The 23,103-nt window shown below is 46.6% G+C and overlaps 1 protein-coding gene across 1 annotated transcript in view; it reads left to right on the top strand.

Moving 5' to 3' along the window:
- Nucleotides 1-23,103, top strand: part of ATRX (ATRX chromatin remodeler) — a 1,138,900-nt gene that overhangs the window by 79,057 nt on the left and 1,036,740 nt on the right. Inside the window, exon 5 of the mRNA XM_069211061.1 lies at nucleotides 16,612-16,733. Within this exon, the coding sequence (XP_069067162.1) occupies nucleotides 16,612-16,733 (122 nt within the window). The remainder of the gene's footprint in view (nucleotides 1-16,611; nucleotides 16,734-23,103) is intronic.

Here is a 23,103-nt window from a genome sequence, read left to right as displayed (position 1 = left end):
ACCTGGCAAGAACAGCAGAACATATCCCAGGTGGTTCAGCACTTGGTGTTCTCTGAACGCCAGGGCAGACCATCTCGATTGTGAATGCCTAGTGGATCACAAATGGGGTCTCCACCTGTAGGGGGCACAAGGTCTCTTTCGGCAGTGGGGAGAGCCTTAGTTAGATCTGTTTGCCTCTGTCGAGAATGTGCAATGTTAGCAGTTTTGCGGGCTGGCGTTTCCAAGGTGGCTGTCACTTGGAGATACTTTTCATCTCGAGTGGAGCTCAGATCTCCTGTGTGGCATTCTGCCCATACCACTCATGCACAGAATTCTCAAGAAGATTGGAAACAACTGGGCCCAAATTTTATGGCTCCAGACTGGGCACGGAGTGTCAAGTATCCTGAACTACGGAGCATGGCCATCGGTCCTCTGATGAGGCTGCTCCTTTGGGAGGATCTTCTGTTGGTGCAGCCGGGGAGGGTTCTTCACCCGAGCCTGTCCACTTTCTGCCTCCTTGTGTGGTGATTGAGTGCCAGCAGTAGACAGCTGTTGACCTTCTACATGAAGTTTGTAATGTTATAGTGGCGTCCCTCCATCAAGACAGTTCTACGCCTTCCATTGGAAGAAATTTGTGGTGTGTGGAGAAACATGTTTGTCCTATCTGCACCCCCCCTTCCTGAAGTCCTACTCTTAATTATTTCCCTTGCCCAGCAGGGCTCTGCACTTGGCACTCTTTAGGGCTATCTGTCTTCTCTTTCTGCCTTCCTGCAGCTGCCTGTACATCGGTTTTTAAAGGGGGTTGTTCTTCTTTATCCTCCTTTGCTTTTCTATCATGCCTCTGTCTCATCTCAATGTGTTCTTGACATTTAATGTGCGCTCTTATGCTTCTATCATTGAAAACAGCCTTCCTTATGGCAATAACATCTGCCCTTAGAGTAAGTGAGGTCCAGGCATTATCGGTTAAGCCACCTTATCTCTGTCTACCCTAACAAGCTGGTGGTACCAAAAGTTGTTAGCCCCTTTAATGTAGACCGTTCAACCACTCTGCCTCCCTTTTTTGCTCTGCCACATCCCTCTAAAGAGCTACTTCACCATCTGGATCCAAAATGAGTGTTGTCATTCTACTTTGACTGCAGACATGAGTTCCGGTTGGACAACCAACTGTTCATGGGGCATGTTGTCACGAATAAAGAGCTGGCGGTACAGAAGTGGACCACCTCTAGATAGTTTATGCTCTGCATCAAAATCTGCTACCATTGGCTAAGAACCAGCTTCCTCAATGCTTGCGAGCTCATTGCACCAGAGTTAAAGCTGCAACCACTTCGGTAGCACATGGTTCTCTTCCAGGGGATCCTCAACAATAGTCATAAACCTAGAATATTCCCGCCCTTGTGCGGGGACCCCGGAGCATATCTAAAATACACATATATAAAAGTATGAAATATGCACGAAAAAAAAAAAAAAATATATATATATATATATATATTATAGCATTTTTAGTAGACAACCTTTCATACTAAACTCATATATACGTGTGTAAAACAGCAATGCAGACTAGAATCATAAACAGGCCAAAAATGCTTTATTTCTATGAAGTGTTTTTTTTTTTTTTTTTTTTAAATTGTCCTTTTCAAAATCACAATAAGAGAACATCATTTACCAAAGCACCATAACTGGGCCTAGGGAAATAAGTAGTAGTAACATCAGAGAAAAAGAAGAAAAAACTACATTGAAAAACAATGGAGCATTCTTAGCCAATAGGCTGCATGCAGTTTAACACAGTAGAACCATAAAAATTCTGGCACCATGCCTTTAAGACCCTGAGCACCTCCAGTATCCCACCATGCTTCAGGGGTGATGGAGAGGTGACAGTTGGTTCACAGTTAATGCCAGTTCTTTTTTCCGGCTTCTTCTGAGAGGATCCTGGAGCATTGAGCTCTGTTTTTCTGAGTTTTTTTCTCAGAAAAATACTTCAGAACAGCGTTTTTTCCACCTGTACTCGACATCTAACATCATTGTCTGAGTCTGGAAATTTTTTCCTGACTGAAAAATGCCTTCACTTTTTGTGAAATGCCCTCCCTGTGGGAAGGAGGAGGCCCAGTCAGATCCACACACTCTCTGCATTGTGTGCTTGCCTCAGAGTCACTGCCCTGACACTTGCAAACACTGCAAGTACATGTCAAAAAGAACTCTGAAGGACAGGGAGAAGATCAGGCTTCATGGTCTTCATGAGAGGCAGAAAACATCATCCTCTTCGCTTCCCAGGCAGCCAACAAGCCATTCTCAGGAGAGACAGGCTAGATCGACGTCAGCAGGTAGGAAGATACCTGTTTGTTCCCCGTCGACATCATCGCTGCCACCATCACACCGTCATAGATCGCCATCGACGGCGACCCGACCGATGTCGAAGGATACGGCGTCGAGAGAACATAGCCACTGCAGGGGCAGATCTCCGTCGACGGCAACCCACCGATCGGTGTTGAGCCATCACCGGCGTGCCCATTCGCCGCCGAAGGCCTCGCACCACTCGAAGTCAAGGAAGGTGCAGTTGAAATCGTCTCAGCGGCGAGAGCGAAGACATCCGCCGTCGACTGTCCACCACTCGACGGCGAGGCACATGATGGTGAGCAGGTCGCGGTCAAGAGATCGCAGGTCAACGTCGAGGCATTGGACGCCGAGGCCAGGGCAACCTGCGGTATTCCCTTCGTCGTTGCAGCTGTCGACGTCAACGCAGGTTTTACCTGTCTTACAGGGAGCAGAGCATCGGCTTCTGCCGGCGGATAAGACCACTCCAACATCTCCGGTGGTCTCCATAAGAAGTGGTTCATCTCGGTCGAGAGCTGCATCGTCTGGACATGTCTCGCCCATCAACTTGTCACCGAGGTGGTTGGAGAGTCTTAATAGACTGACTGCATCCCCGGACTCGCAGTACTCTAGTATGTATCCCTTCTGCCTCTCTCCCGAGAACACCATCGCCAACAGCGCAGGCAGGATGGGCTCCTTCTGCTTCTCACCAGTCAACCACGAGGCCTGGGCGCTCTGCTACGGTATCTCGGAGCAGGTCACGCTCCCAGAGACGATCTAGGTCACGGTCACGCCATCACAGAAGGTCTCCCTCTTGGTCATCGTCGGGGTCCTCTGTCAGACAATACTCCCCCACCTTAACGGATTCTCCACCAGCTAGAGTCTCCCCGGTGAACGACATCACGACCTTTAACGAGGTGCTTCTCAGGGGAGCACAAAAACTAAACATAGAGGTTCCAGAACCGTCAACCTCCTCATCAGTCATCTTTGAAACCCTGCAACATAGGGCGGTTTCAAAAAAGCTGCTGCCGCTAGTGCCTGCTCTGTTACAACCAACCATGGACACCTTTTTTAGCACCAGCCACCATCAGATCAGCTCCTGCTAGGATCTTGAAGAAATATAAAGCGCCTGAACAAGATCCTTTGTTCCTCAGAACGGATCCGCCGCCGGACTCGGTCATATTGGCCGCAGCCCGAAGAACACACTCAGTAGCATCATCCTCCACGGTTCCACCTGACAAGGAGAGCAGACATCTAGACTCTCTGGGGAGGAAAATGTGTGGCACGGCGGCTTCCATGATGAAGGTCTCCAGTGCTTCTGCACTCCTAGGCAGATATGACTGTTCACTCTGGGACTTTCTGAACAGGTTCGCAGACAAATTGCCTAGGGAGGCCAGGCAGGATTTCCAGGAGATCCTTCAAGAAGGATGTCTGGTCTCTAATCAGGTCATCAGCGCAGCAGCAGATGGAGCAGACTTAGCTGCACATGGGTACGCACATGGGGTTTGTGCAAGAAGGTCTTCCTGGTTGAGACTGACAGGATTGAAACAGGAAGCGCAACAGCGTATCCTAAATCTTCCGTTCAAAGGGAACTCGCTGTTTGGTACCCATACAGACGAGGAGATGGCGCGCATGAAGACTGAAGTGGATACCATGAGAGCAGTAGGCCTGGAGAAAAAAAAAGGACTTCAGGCGAAGGTGCCCTTTTCAGCAGAGGGTTCAAACCCCTCATTGGTCCCAGAGGCCACAACAGAGGCAAGGACGGCCACTTTTTCAATCCCGTAAGGCCACGAGGGACCGAGGGTCAAGTGGACCACAGCAGTCCACACCAAAAACTCCAGCAAAACCATGAGGACTCGCTTCCCTTAACACCGTGCACCACTCCGGTGGGGGGGGGGAAGTATCACAGAGTTCATTCACGAGTGGCGTGGTATAACAAGACAGATGGGTGCTCAACATTGTCGAGAATGGGTACTCTCTTCTTTTCCGACAACCTCCTCCTCACAACCAACCAAATGCAATCCGTCTCACATGAGCCTATTGCGCAAAGAGGCTCACGCCCTTTTACGGAAGAAAGCAATAGAAAAAGTTCCAGTCACGCATAGAGGCAATGGGGTATACTCCCGTTATTTTCTGGTAGTGAAAAAAGGTCGAGAGGGAGTTTTCAGACCGATTCTGGACTTAAGACTACTGAACAAGTACATAAAAAAAAGCAAAAGTTCAGGATGCTGGCTCTTCACCAGATTTTCCCTCAGCTACATCGGGGAGACTGGATGTGCTCCATCGACCTGCAGGATGGGTATTTTCACATCCCGATCATTCCCAAGCACCGGAAATTCCTACGCTTCCGGATAGCTTCACAGCACTATCAGTTCAAGATGCTACCATTTGGCCTGAAATCTGCCCCTTGCGTTTTCTCAAAATGCGTGGCAGTGGTAGCGGCACATCTACGGAAGCAAATAAATCTTCATTTACCCATACCTAGATGACTGGCTACTGAAAGCCTCCTCTCCGGAACAGGCAAGAAGCCATCAGGACATTGTACTCCGTGTTTTCAGGTCTCTAGGTCTACAAGTCAACTACCAAAAGTCCACCTTGATTCCAACGCAAAATCTCCACTACCTGGGAGCAGTACTGGATACAGAGCTAGAAAGAGTGTATCCTTCGGAGGAACGACTATTGTCAGTAAAGAGAAAGTGTCAAGACCTGCTGAAGTCCGACGCACCTATGGCCCGTCAGGTGACATCTCTACTGGGCTCCATGGCCTCGTGCATTTTCATTGTCCCGAATACCAGGCTACATATGAGGCCTCTCCAAGAGGCTCTGGAAAACAACTGGAACCAGAGCACAGGCCGCTGGGAGGACAGAGTGCGACTTACGATAGTAGCACGTCAGTCGTTGCAGTGGTGGATGCACATGCCTCACCTGTCAGTAGGAGCTCCGTTTCACCAGGTAATTCCATCCGACACGCTGGTAACGGATGCGTCTCTTCAGGGATGGGGAGCTCATCTAGGTTCCCTTTAGACTCTGGGCCTGAGGTCCGACAGCGAAAGAGAGTACCACATCAACCTGCTGGAGCTCAGAGCAGTCCATCTGGCTCTCAAGTCTTTTGCTCCATCGATTCAGGGGAAATCTCTCCTAGTACAAACGGACAACACAACCACAATGTATTATTTGAACAGACAAGAAGGAACGAGATCCCTGCCCCTATCTTGGGAGTCTCAGACAATCTGGCATTGGCTCCTAGCGAGAGAAATGTCGCTTACAGCGGTTCACCTGCCAGGTCAACAAAATGTGGAGGCAGACTTCCTGAGCAGACACCTCGAGGACGCCCACGATTGGGTCCTGCACGACGAAGTCGTCGAAGACCTCTTCGCTCAATGGTGTCGGCCTTAATTGGATCTCTTCGCAGACTAGGTAAACAGGAAATGCCCAGACTTCGCGTCCAGGTTCTACCGTCTGGGATCTCGAGGGAATGCCCTATTGATCGACTGGTCAGGGATATTTCTCTACGCTTTTCCACTGATCCCCCTCATACCTGCGGTGATCAACAAACTTTACAGATCCAACACCAGAATGTTTCTCATAGTGCCGCAATGGCCTCGTCAATTCTGGTACACAGATCTCCTCAACCTATCAGAACAACCTCACAGGAGGCTGCCGTGCAGACCGGATCTCCTTTGCAGGCTGGGGGGCAGGATACTTCACCCCAACCTACCCTCTCTGAGCTTGACGGCATGGCTCCTGAATTCCTGCAGTATGGGCACCTAGGGCTCTCGCAGGAGTTCATGAACATCATGAAGGAGTCCAGACGACCTTCCACGCGGCGTTCTTATGCGTTCAAGTGGAAGAGGTTCTACATATGGTGTCTTCAGCAAGGTCAGAACCCTATACTGGCTCAGGAGGAGGTCATACTATCTTACCTTAGTCCATCTGGCAAAATTGGGTCTGCAGGTATCATCGATTAAGGTACATTTATCTGCCATTACAGCCTATCGAAAGTCACCTTCTCAGGAATCCTTTTTTACAAGACCAGTAGTCAAGGATTTCTTAGGTTTGAAAAAAAGTTTTTCCACCCATTCGGAAACCCTCCCCTCCATGGGAACTGAACATAGTGCTATCAAAACTTATGGGCCCTCCTTTCGAACCTATACACAAATCCTCTTTGCAACACCTTACGTGGAAGACAGTTTTTTTTGGTAGCCATTACTTCCGCAAGGAGGGTCAGTGAGATTCAGGCTTTGTCCTCCAAAGAACCGTACACAGTCTTCCACGAGAATAGAGTAGTTTTACGAACTCACCCATCATTCCTGCCGAAGGTGGTGTCAGAGTTTCACATCAATCAGACTATTTCTCTACCAACTTTTTCCCCCAATCCGGAGACTCCGGCGGAGAAAGCCTTGCACTCCCTAGATTTGAAAAGAGTGCTAAAATTTTACCTGGATAAGACCAAGCTAATTGGACACTCCAACCACTTGTTTGTAAATTATGGTCATTTGAGAACAGGAGAGGCAGCATCAAAACGCACCATATCTAGATGGATAGTTTCTTGTATTGTTAATGCATATCAATTGGCTAACAAGCAACTACTTGCTAGATGTAAGGCGCATTTGACAAGAGGAAAGGCGGCTACTGCTGCCCTCATTAATAATGTTCCAATTGCTGAAATTTGTAAGTCTGTATATACATTTACTAGACATTACTGTTTGGACTCAGATGCAAGAGCAGTCGCCCAAGTTGGGCAAGCTTCTCTGAGAAACTTGTTTGCATAATACATATCTATTCCTGCACTTCTATTGGACAGTCCGCAGAGTCAAGGGATGGGCTTGCTAATCTATTCAATGTTTATGACTATTGATGAGGATCCCCTGGAAGAGAAGGAAAGTTACTTACCTGTAAATCCTAGTTCTCTTCCAGGGTTATCCTCATCAAAGTCATAAACAACCCACCCTCCTCCCTGGACGCACGTCTCCTAGAAGTGCAGGACAGACTATCGTTCGAATCGCTGCACAGCTTGTCACAGTAAAAAAGTACTGACCTAACTGTGAACCAACTGTCACCTCTCCTTCACCCCTGAGGCATGGTTGGATACTGGAGGTGCTCAGGGTCTTAAAGGCACGGTGCCAGAATTTTTATGGTTCTCCTGTGTTAAACTGCATGCAGCCTATTGGCTAAGAATGCTCCATTGTTTTTCAATGTAGTTTTTTCTTCTTTTTCTCTGATGTTACTACTACTTGTTTCCCTAGGCCCAGTTATGGGGCTTTGGTAAATATGATGTTCTCTTATTGTAATTTTGAAAAGGACAATTTAAAAATAAACAAAAATAAAAAAAACTTCATAGAAATAAAGCATTTTGGCCTGTTTATGATTATAGTCTGCATTGCTGTTTTACACACGTATATATGAGTTTAGTATGAAAGTTTGTCTACTAAAAATGCTATATATATATATATATTTTTCATGAATATTTCATACTTTTATATGTGTGTATTTTATATATGCTCCGGGGTCCCCGCACAAGGGCGGGAATATTCAATGTTTATGACTTTGATGAGGATACCCCTGGAAGAGAACTAGGATTTACAGGTAAGTAACTTATCCATTTCGAGTCCTGGACATCTTTCTGGCAGCAAAGTGGGCATCCTTGCACATGCTTACCCAGCACTTCTGCCTGGACAGTTCGGTCTGCACGAATGGGCACTTTGCCCGTTCTGTTCTATAGGATTTTCTTATTTAAATTGGTCCACAGACCCACCTCCCAGGAGGTATTGCTTGGGAAGCTATTCAAAGATAAGGAGTCTGCTGTTAGAATCTCTGAGATGAACAAGTTGGTTATCTTTGGTAATGCCTTCTCTGGTGGAGACTATGGGCATGCATTTTTGCAGTCCCAAGCAGCCCGATCGGGCAGTTTGCAATGGCAAAGAATGCATTTTGGTATGTATGAATTCCAATTTGCAATTCAATAACATTTTACAAAATCGCAATTTGGAATTGTGCACACATAAAATTTGGTATTAGGAAGGGGTGTGTCAAGGGCGTCCCTAATATTGAATTGCAACGGTAAGTAGGAATGCTTTGTGACCGAAATCTAGTTGCAGAACATTAGCATTTTACCACCTACTTCAAGTAGGTGATAACCCATTCGCTAATGGGAAGGGGTCCCCAAGAGACCCTGTAAGGAAATGGCTCCCTGTTGCAGTTACCCCCCACTTGTTGCCTGATGCTGACTTGACCGAGAAGTGTGCTGGGACCCTGCTAACCAGGCCCCAGCACCAGTGTTCTTTCACCTAAAATGTACCATTGTTCCACAATTGGCACACCCATGGCACACAGATAAGTCCCTTGTAAAAGGTACCAGTGGTACCAAGGGCCCTGTGACCAGGGAAGGTCCCCAAGGGGCTGCAGCATATGTTTAGCCACCCTAAGGGACTCCTCACCTAACACATGCACACTGCCATTGCAGATTGTGTGTGTTGGTGGGGAGAAAAAGGCAAAGTCGACATGGCATCCCCCTCAGGATGCCAGGCACACAAAATAATGCCTGTGGCATAGGTAAGTCACCCCTCTAGCAGGCCTTACAGCCCTAAGGCAGGGTACACTATACCACAGGTGAGGGCATAGCTGCATGAGCAATATGCCCCTACAGTGTCCAAGTCTTTTCTTAGACATTGTAAGTACAGTGTGGCCATATTAAGTATATGGTCTGGGAGTTTGTCAAAAACGAATTCCACAGCCCCATAATGGCTACACTGAATACTGGGAAGTTTGGTATCAAACTTCTCAGACTAATAAACCCACACTGATGCCAGTGTTGGATTTATTAAAAAATGCACACAGAGTGTGTAAGGAAATGCCTCCTTGGCATGGTTACCCCCTGACTTTTTGCCTTTGCTGATGCTATGTTTTGAATTGAAAGTGTGCTGAGGCCTGCTAACCAGGCCCCAGCACCAGTGTTCTTTCCCTAACCTGTACTTTTGATTCCACAATTGGCACACCCTGGCATCCAGATAAGTCCCTTGTAACTGGTACCTCAGAGACCTTCCCTGGCATCAGGGCCCTTGGTACCAAAGGGTTGCAGCATGTATTATGCCACCCTGGAGACCCCTCACTCAGCACAGACACACTGCTTACCAGCTTGTGTGTGCTAGTGAGAACAAAATGAGTAAGTCGACATGGGACTCCCCTCAGGGTGCCATGCCAGCCTCTCACTGCCTATGCAGTATAGGTAAGACACCCCTCTAGCAGGCCTTACAGCCCTAAGGCAGGGTGCACTATACCATAGGTGAGGGTACCAGTGCATGAGCACTGTGCCCCTACAGTGTCTAAGCAAAACCTTAGACATTGTAAGTGCAGGGTAGCCATAAGAGTATATTGTCTGGGAGTCTGTTTTACACAAACTTCACAGCACCATAATGGCTACACTGAAAACTGGGAAGTTTGGTATCAAACTTCTCGGCACAATAAATGCACTCTGATGCCAGTGTACATTTTATTGTAAAATACACCACAGAGGGCACCTTAGAGGTGCCCCCTGAAACTTAACCGACTATCTGTGTAGGCTGACTGGTTCCAGCAGCCTGCCACACTAGAGACATGTTGCTGGCCCCATGGGGAGAGTGCCTTTGTCACTCTGAGGCCAGTAACAAAGCCTGCACTGGGTGGAGATGCTAACACCTCCCCCAGGCAGGAGCTGTAACACCTGGCGGTGAGCCTCAAAGGCTCACCCCTTTGTCACAGCACCGCAGGACACTCCAGCTAGTGGAGTTGCCCGCCCCCTCCGGCCCCGGCCCCCACTTTTGGCGGCAAGGCCGGAGAAAATAATGAGAATAACAAGGAGGAGTCACTGGCCAGTCAGGACAGCCCCTAAGGTGTCCTGAGCTGAGGTGACTCTAACTTTTAGAAATCCTCCATCTTGCAGATGGAGGATTCCCCCAATAGGATTAGGGATGTGACCCCCTCCCCTTGGGAGGAGGCACAAAGAGGGTGTACTCACCCTCAGGGCTAGTAGCCATTGGCTACTAACCCCCCAGACCTAAACACGCCCTTAAATTTAGTATTTAAGGGCTTCCCTGAACCTAAAGATTTAGATTCCTGCAACTACAAGAAGAAGGACTGCTGAGCTGACAAACCCCTGCAGAGGAAGAACAGAAGACACCAACTGCCTTGGCCCCAGACTTACCGGCCTGTCTCCTGCCTTCCAAAGAAACCTGCTCCAGCGACGCTTTCCAAGGGACGAGCGACCTCTGAATCCTCTGAGGACTGCCCTGCTTCGAAAAAGACAAACTCCCGAGGACAGCGGCACTGCTCCAAAAGAACTGCAACTTTGTTACAAGGAGCAGATTTAAAGACCCCTGCAACTCCCCGCAAGAAGCGTGAGACTTGCAACACTGCACCCGGCGACCCCGACTCGACTGGTGGAGAACAACCAACTCAGGGAGGACCCTCCGGCGACTCTACGACCGTGAGTAACCAACCCCCTGAGCCCCCACAGCGACGCCTGCAGAGGGAATCCCCAGGCTCCCCCTGACCGCGACTGTCGGAACTCCATTTCCCGACGGCTGGAAAAGACCCTGCACCCGCAGCCCCCAGCCCCCAGCCCCCAAAGAAACGGAGCTTCTGTGCAGGAGTGACCCCGAGGAGCCCCCCCCTTGCCTGCCTGCGACGCTGAAGAGATCCCTTGATCTCTCATTGACTTCCATTGAAAACCCAACGCGTGTTTGCACACTGCACCCAGCCGCCCCCGCGCTGCTGAGGGTGTACTTTCTGTGCTGACTTGTGTCCCCCCCGGTGCCCTACAAAACCCCCCTGGTCTGCCCTCCGAAGACGCGGGTACTTACCTGCTGGCAGACTGGAACCGGGGCACCCCCTTCTCTCCATTGAAGCCTATGTGTTTTGGGCACCTCTTTGACCTTTGCACCTGACCGGCCCTGAGCTGCTGGTGTGATAACTTTGGGGTTGCTCTGAACCCCCAACGGTGGGCTACCTTGGACCAAAAACTGAAACCTGTAAGTGACTTACTTACCTGTGAAAACTAACAATAACTTACCTCCCCCAGGAACTGTGAAAATTGCACTAAGTGTCCACTTTTAAAACAGCTTATTGTGTTTTATGTGAAAAGTATACATGCTAAAGTAATGATTCCAAGTTCCTAGAGTACTTACCTGCAATACCTTTCAAAAGAGCTATTACATGTAAAATGTGAACCTGTGGTTCTTAAAATAAACTAAGAAAATATATTTTTCTATAACAAAACCTATTGGCTGGATTTGTCTCTGAGTGTGTGTACCTCATTTATTGCCTATGTGTATGTACAACAAATGCTTAACACTACTCCTTGGATAAGCCTACTGCTCGACCACACTACCACAAAATAGAGCATTAGTATTATCTCTTTTTACCACTATTTTACCTCTAAGGGGAACCCTTGGACTCTGTGCATGCTATTACTTACTTTGAAATAGCACATACAGAGCCAACTTCCTACAGAGTGGATCTTAGAAGATGCCCCCTGTATTTTACCCAATTGTTCATTGCAGGACTGACTGGACTGTGCCAGCCTGCTTCTGAGAGATTAGTTTCTGACCCCATGTGGTGAGGGCCTTTGTGCTCTCTGAGGACAGAAACAAAAGTCTGCTCTGGGTGGAGGTGCTTCACACCTCCCCCCTGCAGGAACTGTAACACCTAGCAGTGAGCCTCAAAGGCTCAGGCTTTGTGTTAAAATGCCCCAGGGCACTCCAGCTAGTGGAGATGCCTGCCTCCTGGACACAGCCCTCACTTTTGGCGGCAAGTCCAGGGGAGATAATGAGAAAAACAAGGAGTCACCCACCAGTCAGGACAGCCCCTAAGGTGTCCTGAGCTGAGGTGACCCCCTGCCTTTAGAAATTCTCCATCTTGATTTTGGAGGATTCCCCCAATAGGAATAGGAATAGGGATGTGCCCCCCCCCTCCCCTCAGGGAGGAGGCACAAAGAGGGTATAGCCACCCTCAAGGACAGTTGCCATTGGCTACTGCCCTCCCAGACCTAAACACACCCCTAAATTCAGTATTTAGGGGCAACCCAGGAAATCGGATTCCTGCAACCTGAAGACGAAGAAGGACTGCTGACCTGAAGCCCTGCAGAGAAGATGGAGACACCAACTGCTTTGGCCCCAGCCCTACCGGCCTGTCTCCCCGCTTCAAGAAAAACTGCAACAGCGACGCGTCCCCCAGGGTCCAGCGACCTCTGAAGCCTCAGAGGACTACCCTGCATCTAAAAGGACCGAGAGCTCCTGAGGACAGCTGCTCTGCTCCAAAGAAGAAACAACTTTGTAACAAAGAAACACACTTTAAAGGACTGCACGTTTCCCGCCGGAAGCGTGAGACTTTCCACTCTGCACCTGACGCCCCCGGCTCGACCTGCGGAGCACCAACACTACAGGGAGGGTTCCCCGGCGACTGCGACCCTGTGAGTAGCCAGAGTTGACCCCCCCCTTATCCCCCCCCCAGCGACGCCTGCAGAGGGAATCCAGAGGCTCCCCCTGACCGCGACTGCCTGCTTCTAAAAAACCCGACGCCTGGTAAAGACACTGCACCCGCAGCCCCCAGGACCTGAAGGATGCGACCTCCAGTGCAGAAGCGACCCCCAGGTGGCCCTCTCCCTTGCCCAGGTGGTGGCTACCCCGAGGAACCCCCCCCCTCCCCCCCCCCTTGCCTGCCTGCTGAAGAGACCCCCGGGTCTCCCATTGAACTCCATTGCAAACCCGATGCCTGTTTGCACTCTGCACCCGGCCGCCCCCGTGCCGCCGAGGTTGTACTTTTGGTGCTGACTTGTGCCCCCCCCCCCCCCCCCCCCCCCCCAAAAAAAAACACGAAACCCCCCTGGTCTGTCCTCCGAAGTCGTGGGTACCTACCTGCTGGCAGAGTGGAACCGGCGCACCCCCTTCTCCATTGAAGCCTATGTGTTTTGGGCACCACTTTGACCTCTGCACCTGACCGGCCCTGAGCTGCTGGTGTGGTAACTTTGGGGTTGCCCTGAACCCCCAACAGTGGGCTACCCTGGACACGCACTTGAACCCCGTAGGTGGTTTACTTACCTGCAAAAAATAACAAACACTTACCTCCCCCAGGAACTGTTGAAAATTGCACGGTCTAGTTTTTAAATAGCTATGTCATTTATGTGAAAACTGTGTATGCTATTTTGCTAATTCAAAGTTCCTAAGTGAAATACCTTTCATTTGAAGTATTACTTGTAAATCTTGAACCTGTGGTTCTTAAAATAAACTAAAAAAATATATTTTTCTATACAAAATTCTATTGGAATTGTCTGAGTGTGTGTTCCTCATTTATTGCTTGTGTATGTACAACAAATGCTTAACACTACCCTCTGATAAACCTACTGCTCGACCACACTACCACAAAATAGAGCATTAGAATTATCTCTTTTTGCCACTGTCTTACCTCTAAGGGGAACCCTTGGACTCTGTGCATGCTATTTCTTACTTTGAAATAGTACATAGAGAGCCATCTTCCTACAGACCCCATTCCCAAATTGAATGAGGGGGTAAATGTTTATGAGCAGGCAGTGGGTCTCCGGACAACTGCCCACTCTTAAATAAAATAAAAGAAACAGGCCATCATCCCTGGGATTTTTGCATTTCCTAACGGGTTGCAAATTGCGCCCTGCCTTATTAATATTAATGAGGTAGGTCGACTTGCGACCCATTAGGAAATGCAAAATAAAACTCAAGGAGTTTCATACATTCAAATAGCGATTATGTAATTGCAATTGGCAGAGAATTGCAGTTAGGTAATTGCAATCTGTAATAGCTGCAGATTCCTTAACGACCCACCCATGCCTCTTCCTCCTCCCTCCTCCCTTTTCTGTGGACAGATTTCTAAGGGAGGGCTTAGCCCTTTCAAGGCCCTAGTTATTCACACCAGTGGTCAGCGGACTTAATTGCTCCGCCTCTCTGGCCTGGAAAGTCTTAGAAAGAAACTGACGTTTGACGTGTCTAGGTGGCGCCTAAATAGGTACCGCATCACCACTTCCAGTGTGGGCGCCTCCACATGTGGAACCGATTGAAGCTACTTACTGGTGCTCATGGCTAGTGCTCATGAAAAACCTTCTGAATCCCATCTGCCACCTGGGAAAGTCAAAGTTGAGGAATCTGCAGCTAGATGTAGTGTCTACCAGATAAGGCGTTACCGAAGGTAAGTAACACATATATCCCTAACTTTATATCTATAGCTATCTCACACAAGAAAGAGTGTTGCTGAAGGAGAGTAACTTGTAGTCTATTACAGTGGTTCACAACCCTTTGACTTCTGTGTACCCCCACTTTATCATTACTAGAACCCGGGGTCACCACTGAAGCATTATTGTAATCAGAGGACCCCCACTGAGTCATTACTGAAAGCCGGGGACCCTGGCCTAAACATGGTCATGATTTGAAATGCAAAACAATACTCAAAACATACAGAAACAAGCATTCATCAAACACATACACAAATGATAACCCATTTTGCAAACAAATATAAATAAAAAAATCCAAAAATATATTTAATAGGAAGGTGGGAGCTTTTCTAAGTTGAATTGAAGCCACACATTGTCCATACTATATTCTGTGTGATGCACCTGCACTGCTCCCACAAATCAATCTGGGGATGCTAATTTAATTTTTAGCCTTCCATTTAAATTCCTTTACATTTACAGTACATTGAAAAAATTTAAATTGTACATGTAGCCACTTTACATACATATAATTAATCTGTTAATTTTCTAAACCGTGGACGACTCGCTGAGGAGGCTTCACTGACCCATATGGGTCCTTGGACCACAGGTCTGCAACCACTGGTCTACTGCACCGTTTCTTATGAATTAAAGTTTTTTTTTTTTTTTTTTTTTTTTCCTTTTCTTATTGGAACCTAAATTGAGTCTCACAGTATTTGATGTCCAGAATGGACTTTCACACAAAAAAGTCCTTAGAAACCTGTCCTCATTCGAACTAGGTCCTGACTGTTACTTGAACTAATAGCTCCATTCTCCATATCCATTAACATTGTTTAGTCTAGAGCCGTTTAGTTTCACAGGACCGTCTTCGTCAGAGAAATGGGAAACTGGTATTCTTGCAACCTCTGCCCCTGAGAATTACTGGCAAGTAACATACTGCTGCTTCAGTTTTAATTGTTACTCCCTGGCGAAGCATTGCCTGGATGGTTTACATTTTCTGATCTGTTTTTTTTTTTGTTTGTTTGTTTTTCTGTTATCTGAAACCTACATAGTTAGGCTGGATCAGAGAGCGAAAAGCGGTGGAGGATTACCAATTATTCTTAAATCTAAACTGTCCTGTCAAATTGTTAATCTCTACATTTCCTAATTAATGCACCCACTCATAGATCGGGACACTTAACAGGTATCGTTTTTTTCTAACCTATTAACACTGGCAGATCTCGAATAACTTATTTGGTCACACAATTTCTCTCGCACTGTTTTAATCTGGGCTGTTGAGGCCTGAGAGCCTGGACCAGCAAATTATCAAGAATTGCAGCCTGTTTTGGCATCCTTAGATGCCTGAGAAAAGTATTATGGCTTTTACCTTCTTCCACACAAAGAACAATTGTACAGGCTTTAGTCATATCAAGGCTGGACTGTGGCAATGTCCTTATCTAGATGCTACTAAATCCTTAACAAAGTGACTCCAAATTGTTCAGAATGTGCCAGCTCCCCTTTTATAGCATGCTCCTAAATCTTCATCGGTTTCCCTTTGTCTTCCGCAACTTCACTGGCTCCCAGATAGCCAGAGAAATTAAATTCATGTTGCTATGCTATATGCACAAGGCCATGATTCTCATAGGATCTTCATATTTACGGTCACTGGTCCATCTGTAGCCATCTAAGAGGAGGCTCCACTCCAGCAAACTCACAACTGTTCCTAAAGTTAGTTTAGTTAGGTAGGTTTTTTTTCTTTTTTTTTCTTTTTCTTTTATGGGACTTAGGTAGAACCCCCTTCCTACAAAACTCAACCCCTGAGATGTTTAGAAAGCTACTGAAGACCTGGCTTCATTGTTGTTTTTGTTCCTATTCTGTCTGTTCCTATTCTGTCAATCTGTTTACGTTCGTGCTGGGAATCCAGTCAGGTTAGCTAAGTGCTCTATAAATCTGAATAGAATAAGCACTCTTACTCATGGCACTGTTCATTGTAAAGCTTACGTTATTTTTTTATTTCCGTAAATAAAAATTATTTGGATTTAGCATAGTATTATCTTCAACATTTTGTTTTGGAAAGGTACTTTACTTATTTTTTTTTTTTATATCCAATTTAATTTTTCTTTCCTGTTCTTTTACAGAAAACCATCATTTGTTACAAAATATGTTGAATCAGGTGATGAGCAGACAGAGGAAATTCCCCCAGAAGATGAGTCCAATGAAAATTCAGAAAATGAGGTTGATATGGATAGATTACCAAAAGGTAATTCATAGTTTTTTTCATGGCATGTACCTGTAACTTTATTATCCATATGTGTTCAGTAGATAAATATATAGCCTGAGACAACCCAGTGCCATTCATATGCTAGTCTACACGTTTTTCTTCTGCTTTGACAAAAATATATTTGCAAGTGTATGGCACGTAAAAGGATATTATTGTTTTGTATTCCACTGTGGGATGCAAACTTGACATTTAAATGCAATATCGCCTCAATAAGGAGATCTTTCTAAAACCCATTTAAAATCATGCTTCTTTAAAGACAGCCTTTTTTAAGATCCAAAAATGATTGAAAGCTTACTTGAATATGTATATTGAGAAGAATTCGAAACAGTCACATTAGGGCAGCAGTGTTTAGATGATTTTACATCAGTGTATTATGGCTGTGTTCTGCATCATAGGATCTTCATTGATAGTCCTAAACACTGGAATAATTCCTTTCTGTGTGAAAATCCTGTAACACCTTTTGTATAGTTTTGTTCCATAGAAACAGCATCATAGAATGCCTGCCCTTAAATTCATGTACAGATCTGTGTGATAGAAGACAAAAAGAGGCCTTTTTTCATAAATTTTCAAAACAACTCCACATTATACTCTCGGAACTGCATTGCAGCATTCAGGTCCACTTGATAACAGGAAAGGTTTAAAAACAAAAAAAGTGTAGCCTCTTTGGTTTAAATTGAACGTACAGTAAAGAGCCTGTCCCTTTTAAGAACCTGGGCGGCACCCCTTCCCTGAATGCAGTTCCCTCTCAGATTTTAGTTTTCCACAGGTTGAGAGTGAACAGCTACCGATTTCACCCCCCCACCCCCAAATAAAATAAAAAATAAAAACCCCTCCATTCTCTGAAACAGGTTTTTCTCTCTGCTTCACTCAACGTTCTTACTGTTGAATTAAGACTTTTCTTAGTCTGATTCAATCAGAATGCCACCTCTTTTCTCCAAGTGTTCTCCATGTGGGAGAATTAAGGGTGTGACTGATTCACACAAAGTGCCAATGAATTGCATCCCACACTGACTGTGACCATGTCTCTGTTAGGGTTTCCCCTTTCAAATGAAATCATGGCTTACCATAGTGTTATGCAAGGCTCAGACAACTATCGCTTAGGATGACTACTTAGTGGTGTTGTGAGGAACCTTATTTTTTATTATTTTTTTAACCCGGGCCAGAGCACCCCTGTCTTAGCTTAGTTTCATGGCTAGTGCCCATATTTATTACTCATACACATTTCGTTCGTGTTTTAGCAAGCCTTCTTTTAGCAGTTGCTTCTTAGTATTTTATTACTGTTTCATTCTAGGAAGGCAAGGTTCATGCACATTTAATCAGCTGTTTCCCCACGTATAATCTGTACTTTTTGTCCATAGCTGTTACAAGCAGTACATGAGATGTAACTGTTGTTGCCAGCCCGACAGGTCTGCCATCCACATAACAGGCAGACCCCTTCTACTCTATTCGGGTATGGGGCTAGGGCTAATACTTTATGTTGGTCCAAGCAGAGGGTTACAACCAGTATGCTCTCAGATATCAACATAGGGTTAGGTAGAAACCTCTAGAACATCTTGAACCACAAAACATGGTGGGGTTGGTAATCATTTTCACTTTGATCATGCTGCTGGTTACTTTGCATTGTTTCATCTGCCTAATTATCGCACCACTTGCTTTTTACACCAAAATGCGATTAATACAATAAAAGCTTTAAAAATCTGTTTCACATTTTTGTATCTCACTGTGTCATGCATGAGGAACAGAAGGGATATGATCTTGTTTTACAACTTCCCTGAGGTGTCAGTGTGTCAGGTTCAGGTTTCCATAAATAGTATTCTACCCCAACAGGTTTAGTTGAGGCACTGTGAGCTAGTGGTTGGGTCCAGAAAGTTGTATTCTAGTCTTACTCCCCCTTGGGGTGTCGTCGACCACCATTTGATGCTCGGTCCGTCTTCTGTCACCACAGGGCAGAAATCACCTCAGGGTGTTAGGTTCAAGATATTATATAAGAGGGGTATTGTATAGAACTCACGCAATAACCACCAAACACCCCTCTCGTCAACCCATTGTCCAAAGAACATCTGCACAAATCCTCCTGGACAAGGGTGCCACAGAGCCTGTTCTGCCCCAACCCCGCGGAAAGGGTGTATATTCCCTCTGTTTACTTGCCTGGAAAGAAAAACAAAGGCTCCCTCAGATCCATCCTCAGTCTCAGGCCCCTCAAAAAAATATATTTTGTTGGAGCTCTTCTGTATGGTGAAACCTACTGGATCTGGTACCACTCTTCATGACTGCTATGGATCTGAAGGGCACCTGCTTCATCAGAGTTATCGGAGGTTTGTGGTAAGTGAACACCATTATCAGTTCAAGGTACTTCCCTGAAGGGTATCACTACACCAAGAATCTACACCAAATGTGTGTCCTTTGTGGCTGTCCACCTCAGGAGGAGCAGCATCTATGTGTTCCCTTACCTAGACATTTGGTTGATCAACAGTGACCAAAATACACACCCTACACAATCTGGGTTTCACCATCAATCTTTAAAAATCTGACCTTGATCGCATTCAGGTACAGCCCATTCTTGGGGCCATCCTGGATCTGCAAATGGGGAAAGCTTACCCCAGCCCAGCCAGAACTTTCAAAATTTACTGCTTCTTTTTCAGCCAGATCTGCAAGTGACAATTAGAACTCTAATGTGCATACTAGGCATGATGGCGTCTTGTATAGCTATGGTTCCACATGCAGAAGCGATTAGCTGCACAGTGCTCTACAGCAGATCCCCTAGAAGATCTTGTGTTGGTTTGGGGCCACAAACATAGTTCTCTGCAGTGGTGGATCACAATATATTTAGGGGTGCCCTTCCTCAACCCAATTCTGCAAGTCACCATCTCTATGGATGCTTCACGCATAGGTTGGGAGCTCATCTCAAACATCTTACTGCTCAGGGTAAATGGTCCCGTACCCAGCAATCTTTTAACCTCAATCATATGGAGCTGCTGGCGATCCAGCTTGCTCCCTGCACTTTTTACCCCATCATTCAGTATAAGACAGTCTTGTTACACAGCAATCACAGTTGCTGTTTTCTACTTACAGAAACAAGGGGGCACACATTCACCACAGCTGTCCAGTGTAGCCCAGAAGTAGCCCAGAGGATCTATCTATGGCCAGTGCATCACAGAATACACCCACTCATACAACACACTGCTGGGGTGGGCAACGATATCGCAGACGTGCTCAGCAAATCAACAAGTACATGAATGGGAACTTCACCCCCAGGTCCTACTCTCGTACTTTGAGTGCTGGGTGTTCCCACAAATCTGTTTTATAATGCTGTACTCTAACCTCACTTGCGCTGGGGACGCTCTCTTTGGAAGACGAATAGTAGCTTTGTAAATTCAGTAATCAGTTTGTCTGTTGTCTTAGCCTCCCTGCCCAAGGTAGTTTCGCTTCTGTAAGTTAATGTGGGGATGACCTTTGCTTTCATCACCTGGAGAAGAGTGTCAAGGCTTGGCCTTTGTAGTTTCAGGGTGAAAGCTGAAAGAGCAAACATTAAACTAGAGTCTTAGTTGTTCATAAAGCGCACGTTAGATGTGAATTATTCTTTACTGTCTAGGAGAATGCCCAGATATTTGGAATCATTACAGTGATGGAGCCATACGCTATTAAACGGTCACCTGCAACAACGGGTTGATTTTGGTCCGAATATAACAGTCATGGTTTTTGTTTGATTGATTTCTAGCCCATTCCTAACACTATTGGCGTGTAAGATGGAAAGTTGCAGCTAAAGGCTGATCCTTGTCTGGCTGAGGAGCACAAGGTCATTGGCATATAGCAAGCCAGGTCATACATTGATATTCCAATTGGGGCAGGTGGCAATTTGCTTTGTTAAATGGCTTCGACATGTCAGCTATATATAAATTAAAAAGCAAGGGTGCAAGCATGCACCTTGCTTCAGTCCAGATTTTGTAGGGAACTTTCTTGAGATACAAGAGCCATCTCCTAGTTTGACCCACACCCAGGTATTACTATACCAATGTTCAGTTGCTCTCAAGAAGGCACCTGGCAGTCCCTAGTCCCGCACTTTGCACCAGTGGGGGCCTCTTGGTATACTGTCAAAAGCGGCTTTAAAGTCCACAAAACAATAGTAAAGCCCCTGTTTATTTCTGATTGCTTTGTCACACATGAGGGCCAGTGCCATAAGTTTTGAGGTGGTACCGCATTTATCTCTAAAGCCGCATTGATTTCTTGAAGTGATCTGGAATCAATCTGGCCAGGCTCTAAGATCGAGTAACAAGCAAGCGTAAGGCTTAGCATCATTGTCGATTAAGGCAACGAGTCAGTAGTGGCAGGGGTCGGATTTGGTGCCCCCTTTTAAAAATTGGCTGGATAATGGACACTCTCCTGGAACCTGGGTTGCTCTAGGTTGCTAGGCGGTGTTTAAACAGGGGAGTTTACATCTGGTCCTGCATTCTGGACCAAGGTGTTAAGAGCGGTAGGGAGCCAATTTGGGCCTGGGGCCCCATCTTTCCACAACCTTGCCAGTGTCAGCACAGTGTTCCTTTATTTGACTAGTTGTATAAAAGACAGTTGGAGAGCAGGCATTGGCCAAGTCCATTACATGTGTTTTTGTAGCCTCCCGAATAACTGGGAAATCACTTGACAAAATATAAGAGGGTTCGGTGGGCAGACAGTCGGCATGCAATGAAAAATGAGCTGCCAGAAATGAGACCCAGGCAAGGTTCTGTCATCTTCGCACTAGAGCCCTTCTTACTTCCAATTGTATCTTTTTGTGTTCTTTTGCTTGCAAACTGCAGTCGTGTACAACAGTCTTCATTTCTTTCCTTTTTAGTGTGCCAAATTTCTCTACTAAAAAGGGACCTTTATTTGCAAAGGATGAATTTCGCAGTTAGCAATGAAGGCTGCTTGACAAGGATTTGCGTTTTGCAATTAACTTCACTTTTCAAGGCCTTCAGAAGTTCCGTCAGTTTGTTTGGAAGAGGGAGGATTGTGTTGCTTGATGTCCACTGTCTGATGGGGGAGTTACTATGGGCTATGGATGCATTAAATTGAGCTTATACCCATGGCAGAGCTTTGTGCTAATTTCATTTTCCCATTTTAAGTTTTCAGTTTGCACCCCAGTACTGGTGGAAGAAGCAGCTTCCAATTTTGATGGACAGATTGATGCACTGCGGTATGTGATCACTGTCAACACATGACCCTAAGGAAAAATCGTCCATGTATTTGAAAAGTCTGACTGTACAGAGGGTAAAGTCATTATAAGAGATGGACTTTCCTGCGGCATTCGTCCAGCCAGGATGTATATTGCCACTAAGGTGCCCGTTAAGGAGCCTGAGACCTAGGGGGGGGGGGACACACCCTGTTAGGAACGAACTCTGCTAATTTATTCCAATGATTTGCCATTGATAAATTTTGAACTGGGAGTTAATACTTAGGCGGTCATTCTGACCGCGGCGGTCGCCGCCCGCCATGCGGTCACCGCCAAATGGCCGCTCCGCGGTCAGAAGACCGCGGATGCCATTCTGCCTTTCCCGCTGGGCCGGCGGGCGCCCGCCGGCCCAGTAGGAAAGGCCCTGCAACAATGAAGCCGGCTCCGAATGGAGCCGGCGGAGTTGCAGGGGTGCGGCGGGTGCAGTTGCACCCGTCGCGATTTTCACTGTCTGCTAAGCAGACAGTGAAAATCATGGTGGGGCCCTGTTAGGGGGCCCCACGACACCCGTTCCCGCCATCCTGTTCCTGGCGGTAAAAACCGCCAGAAACATTTTGGCGGGAAGGGGGTCGGAATCTCCATGGCGGCGCTGCTTGCAGCACCGCCATGGAGATTCAGCTCAGCAAGGGGAAAACCGGCGGGAAACCGCCGGATCCCCTTTTCTGACTGCGGCGGTAGTCAGAATGGGCTGGGAAGCACCGCCAGCCTGTTGGCGGTGCTTCCGTCATTTTAGCCCTGGCGGTTGGCGACCGCCAGGGTTAGAATGACCCCCTTAGTGTCCAGGTTAGCAGCCTCATGACCTGTTGATCCACCAAACAGTTTATTGAAATCGCCAGATAACAGAATGTTTACTAATGGTAATTTTAGCTTGAGTTCAATTAGGATTGATACTAAATTCGTGAGTTCCACCTTCTTTCCAGCCTTGGTGGGTTGGTATAGATGTTGATAATCAAAAGCAAATGCTTTCCGTTTGCCCCATGGTACTTCCAGGGCAATCTCTTTTGCCGAGTGTAAGGAAATGCCTCCTTGGCATGGTTACCCCCTGACTTATTGCCTTTGCTGATGCCAAGTTATGATTTGAAAGTGTGCTGAGGCCTGCTAATAAAATAAACTAAGAAAATATATTTTTCCATATAAAAACCT

This window comes from Pleurodeles waltl, chromosome 2_1 (genome assembly GCF_031143425.1).
Source record: "Pleurodeles waltl isolate 20211129_DDA chromosome 2_1, aPleWal1.hap1.20221129, whole genome shotgun sequence".
NCBI lineage: Eukaryota > Metazoa > Chordata > Amphibia > Caudata > Salamandridae > Pleurodeles > Pleurodeles waltl.
Note: the sequence above shows the minus strand (reverse complement) of the source record. Positions and strands in the feature narration are given on the sequence as shown.